This window comes from Siphateles boraxobius, unplaced genomic scaffold (assembly GCF_051911475.1).
Source record: "Siphateles boraxobius isolate OS27281-9 unplaced genomic scaffold, OSU_SipBor_1 5, whole genome shotgun sequence".
In the NCBI taxonomy this organism is placed as follows: domain Eukaryota; kingdom Metazoa; phylum Chordata; class Actinopteri; order Cypriniformes; family Leuciscidae; genus Siphateles; species Siphateles boraxobius.
This window is the reverse complement of record NW_027509141.1, coordinates 16925501-16940958: the sequence shown is the minus strand read 5'-3', so window position 1 is coordinate 16940958 and position 15458 is coordinate 16925501. Positions and strand designations below refer to the sequence as shown.

Below are 15458 nucleotides of genomic sequence, written 5' to 3'. Positions count from 1 at the left end.
AGTCCTCATTCCACAAGGGGCTTAGCCGCCTCTTGGGCTTTGTTTAGGGGAGTGTCACTGCAGAACATCTGCTCCGCTGCCAGTTGGGCTTCTCCTCATACCTTTGTGCGTTACTACCGGCTGGATGTCACCAGAACCTCGGTAGCACATTCGGTTTTAGGGGTGGGGTCTTCTTAGCTCTTCCCTGTAACCCTGTTGGGAAAAAACCAATAAGAGTGAATGGGCCGGCTGGCCATGTTCATTCCTGTCACCATCATTTCCTTTCCTTTATGGGTATAGTTTATGTGCCTTGGTGGGTTGGGGTTACTATCATGTATGTGCATAATGCATGTTTCATGTCCTGCTTGTCCACAGCAGTTAGGTGTGGCGTCACCTTTGCAGGTTCATGATTAATGGACGTGTCAGGCACCGCCTCTCCGAGGTGACCGTCTTTCTCTGGCTTTCAGAACCTCACTGTGAGTGTATTGGGCAATCGGGGAGCTGTCCATGTCTCTCCCATAGGTGGATCTCGAACACGAGATGATGAAAGAGAACAATAGGTTACTATCGTAACCCCGGTTCTCTGAAACATCGAGTGGAGAGATCCACCAGCTTTGCCCCGCTTGCTGCACGAGAAGCGAATATACTTACTGAGGAATAGCAGCGCGCCCAGCTGGTATATGCCCGTAGGTAAGGGGGTGTGGCCTCACCTGGCATTGGCTGCACGCTTCTGTCTGTCTAGCCAGACTTGGTGCAATTGGATGCTTCTGCAGAGGTCAGGTACGGATGCCCTTCCCATAGGTGGATCTCTCCACTCGATGTTTCAGAGAACCGGGGTTACGATAGTAATCTATTGGTTTATTTCATTATTAGTAAAAAACAATAACTGAAAAATATTTTTATTCATTATAAGGGGAGAATCTCCCTGTCAGTAAAAGTCCAGGTCATATTTCACCTCAAAGCCAAATGAAAAAAAATTACAGATTACAGAAGAAATTACTGTAATTCACGAGTGAAAATGACTTTAACACAACATAAAATATTAACAAAATTACACATTATTTAAATGTAAAATGGTAGCATTTGCTGTACTGATTTTAATTTATGCTGAAGAAAAAATAAATGATTTCATTATTGTATTATGAGAAAGAGATTTCTTGCATCAATTAATAATGTCACAATGCAAAAAAATAAAAAAATAATAATAATTAATGGTCCAAAAAAAATCTATTTTCTTTATGAAATATATACAATATATATATAATATATATAATATATTACATTTTATATTAAGTTACCCAAACATTTCTTTAAAACCAAACCCTGATTCAAGGTAATTTAAATGATGTGAGGAAAAAGTACAGCTAGTTTTCATACCTGGCAGTGTGTCCACTGGCCCGCACTGTGGACAGGCCGCTGAGGGTTTCAGAGAAGTGTGAATAAACTGGAGAGAGAGTGAGGCTACACAGGCGTTTCAGCTCACGGGACGAGTGACGATAAAAACATTGAGTTTGATAGTAAAGAACCCCTAGAGGAACCAAAGGAAGTACCACCCAGGGCAGCCCGTAGGTCATGACGACAAGCATCCCAAGCAGCCCAAACACATTGGCCAGGAGGATGTTTAAGACAAAGGGGAGAGAGTCATCCACACAATAAATATCTGAGGAAAATCGATTCAGGATACGGCCCAAGGGTGTAGTGTCAAAAAACGTCATAGTGGCCTAGAATGGGAGAAACATATGCATAATGTAAATACACACATTTACAAAACATTATATGTTATAATAAACTCAATTACTTAGATATAATAATATTACTTTTAGATTATATATTAAAATTGTATTTAGATACAAAATATTAAACCAAGTAGTGACACCTCCAAACAAATGAGATTTTTTAAAATATTTTTTACACATTTTAGCAATTGCTTCTATTCAACTGGGCTTAGTAATAGCTCCCAATCAGAGATGCAGAGACAACGATCATTACCTTCAGTACACTAGACAGAAGTCTCTTATGAATGACAGTAGCAGCACGGATTGCTCCATACGCGAAGAGAAACGCACGGGCAGCTGTAAATACAGTGTTCGCTGCCGCCAGAGATCCATACACAGTCATGTAAAACTTCAGCTCAGAGCTCATACTTCCTGAAGTCTCTGAGCCTCTGTCAGGTGCATGAAATCTGATCAGTTATGGAGTAGACAGAGATAAACCAATCAAAGTCAAGTTAAATGAGTTCCAACGGTGGCACAAGACAGAATCTTGATAATTATAAGAAATGATTTTTGAGCACCAAATCAGCATATTAGAATGATTAATGATGCTGAAAATTGTATAATATTAATGTACGTGAAATATTTCAGATTTTAATTTTTTCAATTTTATTGATGTCTTATATTCTTTTATGTTTTGATATGAATCTTATTAATCGTTTCTTTACTAATTCTAGAATCCTTGTTTTGCCTTATGTTACATGATTTTTTCCTGTACGTGTTATTGATTTCTTTGAGTGTATTTTCCTTCAGACTTGACTGCATGATGTGCGTCTGCTTTCATTTCTGCAGACATGAGATAATGGAAGATCTGCTATATTCACTTAAAGGTATTAAAACCACAATTGCGTACAAGGACATGGTGACCTAATTAGACCTGATAGGATACATTTTGTCTTTAGTGCAGCCTTAAATGGTAATAAGAGAAGAACACATTTTTTTTAACCATTTAAGCCCTAAAGGCATATTTTGATTTATTTTTTCTGAGTGACAAAAGTAAAGACACACAACTCCAAAACTATAGCAAGGAGAGTACAAAGGCAGGTATCGTTCGATAAAAATGTTTTACATTTTTAGAGAAAAAAAAAGACATTTGGACATTCTCATGCTGAGAAACTGCTGAGAAACGACAAAAAAAGGTGTCAAATTTTTCTTATTTGACATGTAAAAACTCAACAAAAACCAGTTTGGGCTCTTTTTTAATCAGGAGAATCTGCTGTAAATAATGCTTTGCCACGATCTGAGCATGTTTTATGAAGTTACAAGCAAAAACGTGACAAATGCAACATCTGTAAATGATTTCCATATGGGTCTGGGGGGTGGGGCCTTCACCTGGAAAAACTTGCTCAAGTTTAGGTAAAGGCCAAAACAATTATGCTTGTTGTATTCTCCTTCGTGAGACCTTTCAAATGACATACGACACATGACTATCTGAGCTGTTTTTGATATTTTACAGTACATAGTACAAAAACAATTTCAGAAATTATGAAAAGATTTTTTTTATTAATCAGTTAATCAGACTCTAAACTTTCATATGATACCCATTTGTGTTGATCAAGGCAGTAGATTTAAAAAAATATGATTATTAATTTATTTCGTAGCTAGTTATAGATAGTTTATTTCCGCCAGCGGTACAGAATGGTTTAGAGGGACGACTCAACACTAGTTAACAGTTTATCAAAATGGTTAAATTCACTTTAGGTTTAAAGGGTTAAAAAGTACTTTCCATAGTCTCTTTTTGTTACATAAGCACAGCATATACATTTTTTAATAACATTGTACTATATATTACTATTACATAATAGTCATGTAATATTTACTCAATTCATTTGTTGCCTTTATATTTAATAAAATGTGTTATTCCTTATTCAAAATTTGATCTCTGACATAATCATTGCTCGTCTGCCTGCATCACACTGCATCAATAATATTTCACAATATTACCATTTTACTGTATTTTTAATTAAATAAATGCAGCCTTGGTGAGCATCAGAAAAAGCTTTTTTCAAAACATGACAAAATATTACTGACGCCAAACTTTTGAATGGTAGTGTAAATAATAGAAAAACATATTTAACGAAATGTGTAACTCACATAAGTCTCCCAGGAGACAGGAAAGTCAGAGTCAAGAGTGGATCAGCTGACAGTGACACCAGCTCAGTGGTGGTATTATCCTTCATATGTGAAATCCAGTGAGAGAGCCACCAGTCAGACACATTTTTGGTGGCTGTATAAAGAAATTCAAAGCATTGATTGTACAGTAGTGCAGTGACTATCTTGCAGCAATGCTTTTATAATATATAAAGCTCATATACAGTTGTTAGTACCTTGCATTAGGAAAAGGGAGAGCAGAACAGCTACAGCCAAGCATCCACCCACTGCTCTCCAAAAGGAGCAGTACACAGCCCAGGACAGCTTTCCCATTTGCTTCTGCTCCTCCCCAAACATCTTTAGCTCTGATTCTAGCTCCGTCTCATTGGCCTCCACTTCCTCTCTGACTATAGCATCTGAGAAAGACGGTTTATTTGCATAATCACAGTTGAAGAGTACCCAAAAAATCATTTGATCAGCATCAGTACCTTTCTCCTTAGCATTGCTGTTGTTCTTGCTGTCTTTAGGGGGTTTTATCAAAGAAAGGACTTCATTTGGTGTCCCTTAATGACAAAAACAAACAAAGCAGAAAGTTTTATTAGTAAATTCAAGTCAATTCATTAATAAACTCACAAAGTTCCTGTTTTTCGACAGTAAATAATAGCACAGGGCATGCCTGTGACGATTGGTACCTGTTTTTACAATCATCCCATTGTCCATCAGCACCACCACATCTGCCTTATCCACAAACTCTGTCCGATGAGTACAAAGAATTCTGGTCTTGTTTTTGAGAATTCCCAAGATGCATTTGTCCATGAGATGGTGGGCAACATCAGCATCCACAGCTGCTAAAGGATCATCCAGCAAATAGATTTCTTTATCCTGAAATATGAAATGCACTATAAATACACACATAATATTTCTGCCCAAATCTGTTAGAACTTTCTGTTTGGGCCTTTTAGAGCATCAATCTAACATCTTATATGACGTTTAAAAAACAAAAAACCTTGCACCATATAAACAGCCCGGGCAAAAGCGAGGCGGCTTTTCTGTCCTCCGCTCAGAGTCACACCATTCTCTCCCACTTCTGTCTGATCACCACCGGGCAAGATCTGAACAAAATAGCACAAGCACAGCTCAGTGTCAGTTAGAACTTCCCATAGATTTCAAACAAGCAATTCATAAGAAATGCATGCAAAATAAAGATAGCTAGATATACACCCACATTTAGGTCATCAGCAAGGGCACAGGCCTCAATCACAGCTTGGTAGAACATGCTGTCAAAGTCCCTGCCAAAAAGAATGTTGTCCTTCACTGTTGCATGCTGGATCCATGACTCCTGGGCGACCAATCCAAATCCCTGTTCTCTTCCCTGAACAGATACTTCCCCTCCACACCTACAGGAGACAAAACCACACAATAGTGAAGGATGTTAAGTATGTAATATCTGTACCACTTAAAGCAACAAATGAAAATGCAAAAATAATGAGGGCTTTAAATATCAATATTTATAGATATTTAAATATTGGAAACAAATACAAGGATGTAATAAAAATGACAGTAAAGACATTACGTTACAAAAGATTACCATTTGAAAAAAAATGATGTTCTTTTGAACTTTATATCCATTAACTAATCCTGAAAAAAGTATCACGATTTCCACAAAAATAAAACTGTTTTCAACATTGTTAATAATAAGAAGTGTTTATTGAGCAACACATCGGTATATTAGAATGATTTCTTATATACTTTACATTTAAATTGCCTGAAGAATTACTTCATAAATGTATTGTTCTGGTATTTTATTTTGCACATTGCTAGACTGCCCTACAAAGGCAAAATACCTTTACTTGCTAGAGTGTAGAACTGAAAACAATTACTTTAAAGATTTTTAGTTGTTCAGCCAAATTAATTATAGGTATGACACTGGAAATCTGGCAATTAGATGTTTTAGTAATGAAAATATGAAATGAAAAAAATATTGAGCTCAAACTGGACCACTATTTTGAAGTTACTGTACTCTGCCTTTATTGTCTGCAAAAAGCGAGAAATCACACAAAGGCAAATGGCAATAACTTCCACCTTATAAATATTTGGCTACTGATCACCATTTACAAAATCATAATAGTAACACCTGTATAAAATCTAGTGATCATGGCTTTTATTTTGGATGATTTACAATTGCTTTGTTATATGGAGCAGTTTGGTAGCCTATTTATTGGATTGCTGACTAGTCTATTTTTGCTATAGGCTGCTAGCTAGCTAAATGAAGTAGATTGCGGTCTATATCTAATTTGTTTCTCTAATGCATCTTTTGTGTTACTTGACCTTGATGTCTACGTTTTAAAGCCATCTCAACAGGCCTATTTTGCAAATTTTAATGGACAATAAAACAAAGGCAGAATACCGTAACTCCAGGCCGTCACAGTAACTGCTAAACAACAGCAGAGTACACCTTCCTCAATTTGAGCGTTCCAAAACAAAGGCAAAGAAAGCTAACTGGTGTTATGGTGTTCTGCCTTGGTTTCTCCTGTGCTTTTGGAAGTTACTGTTAAAACAACCCATTATTTTCTCGAAAATACAACGGAATTGACTCAAGATACTTATCCACACGATAAAGGAGTACTTGAATGTTCCAAAAATATCAATAACTCATTTTTGACCAAAAATTAAGTTAGTGCCTGTTGCCTTTGTAGGGCTGTAGAGATGTTATGAATTAGTACCTGGTAAGCTCTCCTGTTATGGCAGCCAACAAAGAACTTTTCCCACAACCAACTTTTCCCACCACAGCCACCAGAGAGCCCTGGACCAGAAAGCAAAGACATTTACAAACTAACATACTTTAGCATTATTCAAACCTGCGACAAAACATTTAAAGAAACAACCAAAAACGATTTTTTTTAAAGGGAGATTCCTCTCTCTCTCTCTCTCTCTCTCTCTCTCTTTTGATCAAGGTGAAACATTTGAGCTACTGATAGTCCCACTAAAGCACAATGCCTAGCTACTCCTCCTTCAGCACACACCCTTTTAACGCTGAGATTGAGTGCATGCAGATAAAAGCTGTGTGGTGGTGGTGACCCATTCTCTGTTTTGTCATCAGGCACACTGACAGAATCTGAATCCACTGGCTGCTTCCAGGAGAAACTCGCCTGGTCCATCTGAACAACAGACAGAGGGTCCTCAGGACACACTGCAGAAAAATAAATGACAGATATGAAATACACTAATTAAATCTATTCATCACTGTTGTTATTAATTATATGAATTTGCCTACATAAAGAGTTTAATTTAGGTGACCGTGTTTAAATAACAAATAATAAAAACAAACCCCGATGAATCAGAATAGTGATTCTCAAACTTTTTTGCCATTCAAACCCCTTTACCTGTATTTACATTTCAGTTATTTCATTTCAGTTATTTTCTTTATTTCAGTCATTTAAAAACAAATTTGCATGTTGATGGTTCTCCAACATCAGATAATGTTCACATGACAAGGAGACAAATATTTTTTGTGCATTTTTTATTTATTTTATTATTATTTATTTGAAATTTTAATTAATCATTTCAAATAATCATCAGCTTTTTATCAACGCAAACCCTGCATCAGAATAAAGTATTCCAGAGAGCCATGTTATAACAGTACAATCAATGAGAAAAACATAAAATAACACAAGACTTTGGGTTGTGCTACGGACTATTTTAACCTTTAAGAAACAGGTCAGGTACCTTGAGTGTAATAGACGGTGAGGTCCTGATCCTGTAACGTGAGGAAGCACTGAATACGGTCTAATGACACTTTAGCTTCCAGGGTTCCATTCAGCACCCAGGGAAAGGCATTGAGAGGAAGAATGAGCATCCCCACAAGAGCCAAAGTACTAAACACCTGCCAACAAAATATAAAATGCAGCAATTCAAAAATATTTAAACGCAGAGCAGACTCTGTTCCCCTTTAATGAAACATTCTAAGTTGTGGTATATTACACTTAAAAAAGAAGACTATGTGACGGCTGTTGTATCTAAGCCAGTGTAATCATTTAAAGTGTGACCTACACACCTTTGCAGCAGTGAGATTGTTTCCCAGCAGGACATATGTGATGAATGTGAGGATAGAGATGACCACTGGCAGAGCGGCCCAGGTGTACACACATACAGCATCCAAGTACTTCAGAACTTTCAGGTGATGGAGCTCTTTTTTACGGGCCTCCGCAATCTTTTGAGTGAAGTGCTCCTCCCAATTATAGTACTTCAGGACCCGAATTCCAAAGAGTATCTCTGTCATTAGCTTTAGACAAAAGATATCAGATATTTGATTATCCACTGGAAACTACTAGACCAGCGGTAGAAAACCTTTTTGAATTTAAGGCTCCTGTTGTCAACAACAATATTTAAAAGTCCCCATGACTTCTCCAGACGATTTACTGGATAAGGATTAAGGACAATGTTTTTTTTTTTTAAATAATTTATATTTAATTTCTACCCTATTAAATTTTTAAAGCTTTACTTTTTTATCATATTAAAATACCCAATGGAATTTTAAAATTTTATTCATTTACATTTTACCGGGTCTAGACAGCTCTAGGTTTGATTTTTAGTCGTTTTAGCTCACTTTAATGTTTCTTTTGTCTTGCATTTGTGTAAATCATCAAAGTCATATTGAGGCCCCTTGGAAGTTTGCTGAGCAGGCCCCCTGGTTGAGAACCACTGTATTACACTACTGTTAAAAGTTTGGTGTTGGCAAGATTTTTAAATGTTTTTGAAAGAAATATCTTATGCTCACCAAGGCTGCCGAGGCTTATTTAATTAAAAGTACAATTTAAATACAATTTAAAACAACTGCTTTCTATTTTCATATTTTTTAAATCTACTGTATTCCTGTGATGGCAAAGCTGAATAGTCTTTAATGACACATTATCCTTCAGTTCATTCTTATATGCTGATTTGATGCTCAAAAAACATTTCTTATATCATCATCATCAATGTTGCTTAATTGTGTAAATCCGAATACTTTTTTTTCAGGATTTTTCGAGGAATAGAAAGTTCACAAGAACAGCATTTATTTGAAATAGAAATAGTTTGTAACATTATAAAAGTCTTTACTGTCACTTTTGATTAATTTAATGCATTCTTGCTGAATAAAAGTATTAATATCTCTTTCAGAAGAAGAAAAAAAAAATCTTACCGAGTCCAAACTTCTGAATGGTAGTGCATTTACTTAAAGCCAAATTCAAAGACAAGTTGGCCCGGTTTCACAGACAGAGCTTAGATTAAGCCAGGCATTTATGGCATTTATGTGGCTTTTGTAAACGCGCCATATATACAACATTACGGTGTTCATCTTGAGACAAAACCATGTAACAGGCATATTTTAAGATATATCAGTGCAAGTTGCTTTCAGCTAAAACAGCTGAAACATGCATTTTAGTCTGGGACTAGGCTTAAAGGGATAGTTCACCCAAAAATGAAAATTAGCCCATGATTTACTCACCCTGAAGCCATCCTAGGTGTATATAACAGTCTTCTTTCAGGCGAATACAATCGGAGTTATATTAAAACATGTCCTGGCTCTTCTAAGCTTGATAATGGCAGTCAATGGCTGTATGTCTTTGGAAGTCCATCAAAGCGCATCTATCCATCAAGTCCTCTACGTGTCTTCGGGGGTTAGTAAAGGCCTTCTAAAGTTAAGCGATGCGTTCGTGTAAGAAAAATATCCACAGCGTAATGACGGCAATTGACACCTCTCGCGGTTCAAATAAACAGGGCTGGGCAACTGCGTTCGTCATTACATTGTGTGTCAAGTTCAATTGTTACTCTTTTGGAGTAAAACGTCCGCTGGAAGCTATTTATTTTTGTCAAAGTTTTAAAGGATATTTTTCTTACACAAACGCATCACTTCACTTCAGAAGGCCTTTATTAAACCCTGAAGACGTGTGAAGCACTTTAATCATGAATAGATGCGCTTTAATGGACTTCCAAAGACATACAGCCATCCACTGCCTTTTTTTTATAGCTTGGAAGAGCCAGGACATTTTTTAATATAACTCTGATTGTATTCTTCTGAAAGAAGAATGTCATATACACCTAGGATGGCTTCAGGGAGAGTGAATCATGGGCTAATTTTCATTTTTAGGTGAACTATCCCTTTAAGCCATGTCTGTGAAACCGGGGGATTAAATCAAAAATATTCCAGATCATTAGATTTACATATACAAAACAGTCCCACCTTTACTCTCCCATCCTTGTGTAGCAGCATATGTTTATTGTTTTCCAGAATTCGGGAAGCCAAGACTTTATTGAAAGGCACGAGCAGCACGGCCACGCCCACTCCTCCCAAGAAGGCCACGCCCACCTGTAGGTAAAGCAGGTAAAGTGCCAGGACAAACTGGAAGGGAAGACTCCAAACTTCATGGAAGCTGTTGAAGAAATTCACCACACGGTCTGTGTCTGTGCTCATGAAGTTGACCACCTCGCCCATGTTGAACCGAGCCAGAGCAGGCGCACTAACTTTTAGAGCTTTGCTGTATATGGTGGAAATCACAGCAGCCCGAGCCTCTAAAGCAACCTTTGATACTTCATAAACAAAAACGTTCCTCAGCAGGGCAGCAAGAAAGGTACTAGCAAACAGTCCCACGGTACACCACACACCCTTGCTCAGTGGTGCCCCCTCTGTCTCCATGAAACCCACCAATTGACCGAGAAGCAGGGGTCCTGCAAATGCTAGCATACTAGCTACTAACTTCAACACACCCAGCAGGTAGTAGCGTAGACCAAAGGCCTTGTGCAACACTTGCAGAAGTTTGACATCATGTTGCGTTCCTTCACATATCCTCTCTGGCTCTGCCTCACTCCAAGAGTTGTCCTGCAGGTTTTCTCTTGAAAGTCTATCCAGTCTCGCAGGCTTTTCCTGACCTCTTGGATGGAGACATTTCTGCCAACACTGGTAGAACCGGAGATTGACTGCTTTGGTGCGTAGGCGATGTGGCAGCTGGAAGACATCACATGGCCTCTCCAGCTCTCCACGTTTACCTCGCTTCAGCAAAGGGTTCAGCCACAGGTAGAGCAGCCTGGACAGAAAGTTGCAGCCATCCTCGGCTACGGTCACCCCTTCATTGGGTTCAAAGGAGACAATCAATGGAACTTCATCTTCTGCATTACAAGACACAAGGTCCCTTTGAGTTCTGTAACAGGGAAATATATAACCAAAGAGGTAGACCAGCACCAATGCAGCCCTGGTTACTGTTAGAGCAAGACGGACAACCAGCAGAGGCTCTGAGACTCCAAGGCGATTGATTTCTTGGGTGTAGGCAGTGAGGATAAAAGCTAGATTAGGGATGGAGAGAATAAGCAGAAAAGGAAGCACAGCAGGACCTCGAGTCCTTCTGTACATTGTCCTTTGTAAGGCCAAAACGGCCCCAAAATGAACCATCCAGGCCAGTATGCCACATCCATCGGCTAAGACATCCAGATAAATGTCTGGGGCCTGGAGTTCAAAAACCAGGACCAGGTCTCCAAAAAACAAGATGCCCATCAGCACAGTCGATGCGGTCCTGAAGCCCCAGCCAATGGGAAGGGAGGATACAATATGGGTAAGTCTGTAGGTAATAAAACAATAATTATATACAGTATATATAAAAAGTATTGTGACATCAACATAATTAACATAATGAAAGTCAATATCAAATGTAAAACCACTTTAAATCCATAATCTGATGTATTTCTGAGAGGGATATTAAACAAAATTTGGTCGGGACTTGATATAACAATCAGAATTGATTGGATCAGGACTAAAGTTGAGGTTACATTTATGACATTTTGGCAAATTTTAGGCTAAAAAGGCCTATTGTCTGTTGCCAATAGGCAGCTTACTTTCAAAACAATAATTTTTCTGATGGTCAGCACAGCGATTCTGAATGACCATCTTGAACCTGTAGCGAAACCTGTTGACCCTTTAGAATAAGATTGTGTTTTATGCAAGTAAACGGTCCATTCGGATTTCATGACATTTTGACTTTCACTTTGAGATGTTAACATATACACTATCATTCAAAAGTTTGGGGTTGGTAAGGTTTTTTAATGTTTTGAAGTGAAAAAATCTCTTAGGCCCACAAAGGCTGCATTTATTTGATCAAAAATACAGAAAACAGTAATATTGTGAAGTTACTACAATTTTAAATAACTGTTTTCTATTTGAATATATTTAAAAATGTAATGTATTCCTGTGATGGCAACAAATTTTCAGCATCATTACTCATTGTCACATGATCTTTCAGAAATCATTCTAATATGCTGATCTGATGCTCAAGAAACATTTCATATTATTATCAATGTTGAAACTGGAAACTTTTTGAATGGTTGTGTACTTCAGCATAAGCCTTATATAATAGCTTTAACTCACCTGGGCACACTAATGTAACAGGCACTGATGATGGCAATAATAGCATGTGCCAGTGATCCCAACAAAAGCTGGTTAACACAGGGACTGATGGTGCCATTCTGCCACACAGGAAATGGTCTGTCTACGTTAGTGTGACAGAGCTCTGATATGAACTCAGCTGCTCCAAACACACTTGTACTCCCCCCCATGGCCTCTGAAGACCACTGAGGGCTGAAATAAGGTCCTAGGGAGAAAAAGGGTTTGTATGTGAAGGACAGGCAAAATGCATTCACAGTGCTTCACCTAACAAACAAACAATGTTTACCTAGTGAGCAGCCTACATAGACAGCACGTTTGGGCAACATAGGTGCTGCCTAGGTAGGCAGCTCCCTAGGTTTTAAGACACAGCCAATGTCACGTCTAAATAATTTCATAATTGACGCTACTCTGTCAGACATATCAGGAGAAAAATATGTTTCAGAAACGGCTAACGTTAGTGCTTAAATTTAAGTTTCTTTGTTGATAACCAATTATGTGACCTTATACATAGACGCGCTTTAGTTTCTGCTCTTTCTGAAGTAAAGTATTATGAATTATGCTTCCTAACGTTACCTGTGAGCAACTGGCAATGTTTTTATCCTCCAGGCATCTCGCACGTCAGCTAGAAGCGTGAAGCGAAACACTGCAACGGCGTTTCGTAATGCTGCGAGTGTGTGATTCGCCTTCAAAATAAAGGTCCCGAAGAAACAAAAATAAAAATGTATTTACTTACGGTATTCATGTAATTCCAAACCCTTTCTTTAGTAATTGTAATGCTAGGCAGAAATCTGCACTTTTCAATACAGTAAAAGTAAATGAAAACTGGGGCTGCAAGATGTCAAAATAGTATGTAAAAGACTTGAGTACAAAAAAAGAATTAGAAAATTAAAAGTTGTGTTGTGTAAAGGTTGAGTTGCACAGATCAAATGAATACGAAATTAATTGATCTTATTCACGGCTGATTATTTAAATATCTTTCTTCTATTTATTAGTGCTATCGCATGCCTGTTTATTTGTTCTTATTTAATTACCGACTGTTTAGTTGTCTATAAAAATGTCTGAGATTTTTTTATTTTATTTTTTTAGTTAGGCTATTAAATCTGCGGTGGTCAGTTGGTACAGCGGCCACATGGGACGCAGAAAGTTTACACGATGTAATTACAAGTTCTACAAACACATGAAGGATTTTTAAAGTTCAGAATCATTACAGTACTCGGGCTGGGTAAAAATGAATGATAGATTTCTCGATTTTAATCAATTCTCAGTTTTATGAACTGATATCGATTCTTAAATCCCAAGAAATGATCTTTTAAGGCCAGTTCACACCAAGGACGATAACTACAAAGGTAACGATAAAGATATAGTTCTAAAGATCATTCTCAAAGAATAGCAGAATTCACACCACAGCTTTAATGCTAACGGCCCAGAGAAACCATATTGTTGGAATAAATTTCAGAACGATTTTATCCAGCTGATGACCGATAAAAATGAGCCAATCAGAATCCATCCTGCTGTAATAAGCTTGAGCATTTCTAAGCTGTGAACAACACGCTTAGAATAAACAGAACGATATCGTCAGCTGGTGTTGACAATAATATAGATCTTATCTTATTGATGCCCATATTCAATGTCCCACTTGCCTTATCAATGTTCCCTACTCATGATTGGAATGTGATTGAGGGGGCAAGCGCATGTGTTGGCCTCTCCTTTGCCCAGGTGTGAGCTAGCTTCCAGTTTTTCCAAAGAGGAACCCTTGTCTCTTGCAGCTTCTGACTAATTAGATAAGGATTAGATAAGGACAATTATACACCTTTGTAGAGGTCTGCCAGGACTGTTTTTTCTTTGTCAAAGGATGTCGGGAGCGGCCGGGCTATTGTCAGACCGCCCGCTCCAGTCAAACTACACCAGAGTTACCGACCGCTACCATCTTTGAAATTCAAAAGATGTTGTAAAAAAAAAAATCTAGTCAGTAAGTCAGAGCCGCGGAAATGCAGACCTGCATCCCTGGATGAAACACCTTCACATTCCCAGTCTCAACGTTTCAATAGTGATGACGGTTCAAGTCTTCAGGATACTGCTTCTTCAGTGGTATTCTCATTGCAGGATACCCTCAAGATGGCACTCGCTAAACTGAATTTGGACCCACCTCTTCCTGTGTTTGGCCATTCAAACCTCTTGCATCCCCCAGTCTCTCAGCAAGAGGATTTCTTAACGCAAAGCTGTCCTGACTTTACAGAGGTTGTTTTTTCTGTTTCTGTCAGCTCCCTCATCCAGACATCCCTCATCCTGTGGCCTGGCAACGGCTGAGGCCTAGGAAAAGGGCCTTGGTAACACGCCCCCACCAGAGCCATGCAGACACACTGTTGATCTATTGGTCAGAATTTATAACACTCAGGCTTGAGCTGTGTAGGAAATTCCATGGCTCATCTATTGTTAGCACTTCATTCTACTATGAACGTTACTCAACCGGACAATACTGCATCAGAGTTGCTTTCCCGTGCTCACCCCTAATGAATGAATCCACTCGCCCTGTTGTCTCTAATGATCCAGGGTCAGTGACGGGTCACTTTTCAACCTCTCAACTACAGCTTTGGAGAGGGATTTCGAACAACACCCCCTATGCACACATACTTGACCCACAGTGGTTCAGGACCTTCGTCAAGCTTTCGTTCTATCTTCGGAAGTCTTGAAGCTACTGGAGAGGATGCAATAGATATAGTAAATCCCCGAAATCATCCTGGGGGATTTTATTCAAAATTCTTCCTTGTTTGCAAGAAGGATGGAAGTTTCAGGCCCATCCTGGACCTCAGATGCCTAAACAGGAGTCTCAAACACCTTCCTTTCTGCATACTGCATGTCATACATGTCCTGCAAGCCATCGTACCCTGCATGTGGTTTACTTCTGTGTATCTGAAGGATGCATACTTCCACATCCCCATTGCACCTCATCACAGAAAGTTTCTTCGGTAACGTTCCAGGGCAGGACATACCAATATCAAGTCCTGCAATATTATGGCCTCTCCCTCTCTCCCTGTGTTTTCACACGATGTATCCAAGTGGCACTTGGACCTCTTCAGCGGGAGGCCATGATAATTCTCATGTACCTGGAAGACTGGTTGACCTGTGCCAGGACACCTCAACAGCCTGCCAGCAACAGAGCGCTTACTAAAGCATGTCACTGCGTTAGGACTGAAGGTAAACCTACA

General features: G+C 38.6%; 1 protein-coding gene across 1 annotated transcript in view; it reads right to left on the bottom strand.

The window, feature by feature from the left end:
• The window catches only part of abcc10 (ATP-binding cassette, sub-family C (CFTR/MRP), member 10), a 32201-nt gene extending 19263 nt beyond the window's left edge, over positions 1-12938 (bottom strand). Inside the window, exons 1-15 of the mRNA XM_077202957.1 lie at positions 12826-12938; positions 12235-12457; positions 10063-11431; positions 7897-8124; positions 7569-7725; positions 6866-7032; positions 6566-6645; positions 5068-5239; positions 4856-4954; positions 4535-4724; positions 4331-4405; positions 4079-4258; positions 3846-3978; positions 1969-2161; positions 1357-1700 (exon numbers count right to left, since the gene is read on the bottom strand). Of these exons, the coding sequence (XP_077059072.1) occupies positions 1357-1700; positions 1969-2161; positions 3846-3978; positions 4079-4258; positions 4331-4405; positions 4535-4724; positions 4856-4954; positions 5068-5239; positions 6566-6645; positions 6866-7032; positions 7569-7725; positions 7897-8124; positions 10063-11431; positions 12235-12422 (3575 nt within the window). The 5' untranslated portion in view covers positions 12423-12457; positions 12826-12938. The remainder of the gene's footprint in view (positions 1-1356; positions 1701-1968; positions 2162-3845; positions 3979-4078; positions 4259-4330; positions 4406-4534; positions 4725-4855; positions 4955-5067; positions 5240-6565; positions 6646-6865; positions 7033-7568; positions 7726-7896; positions 8125-10062; positions 11432-12234; positions 12458-12825) is intronic.
• Positions 12939-15458: the final 2520 nt, after the last annotated feature.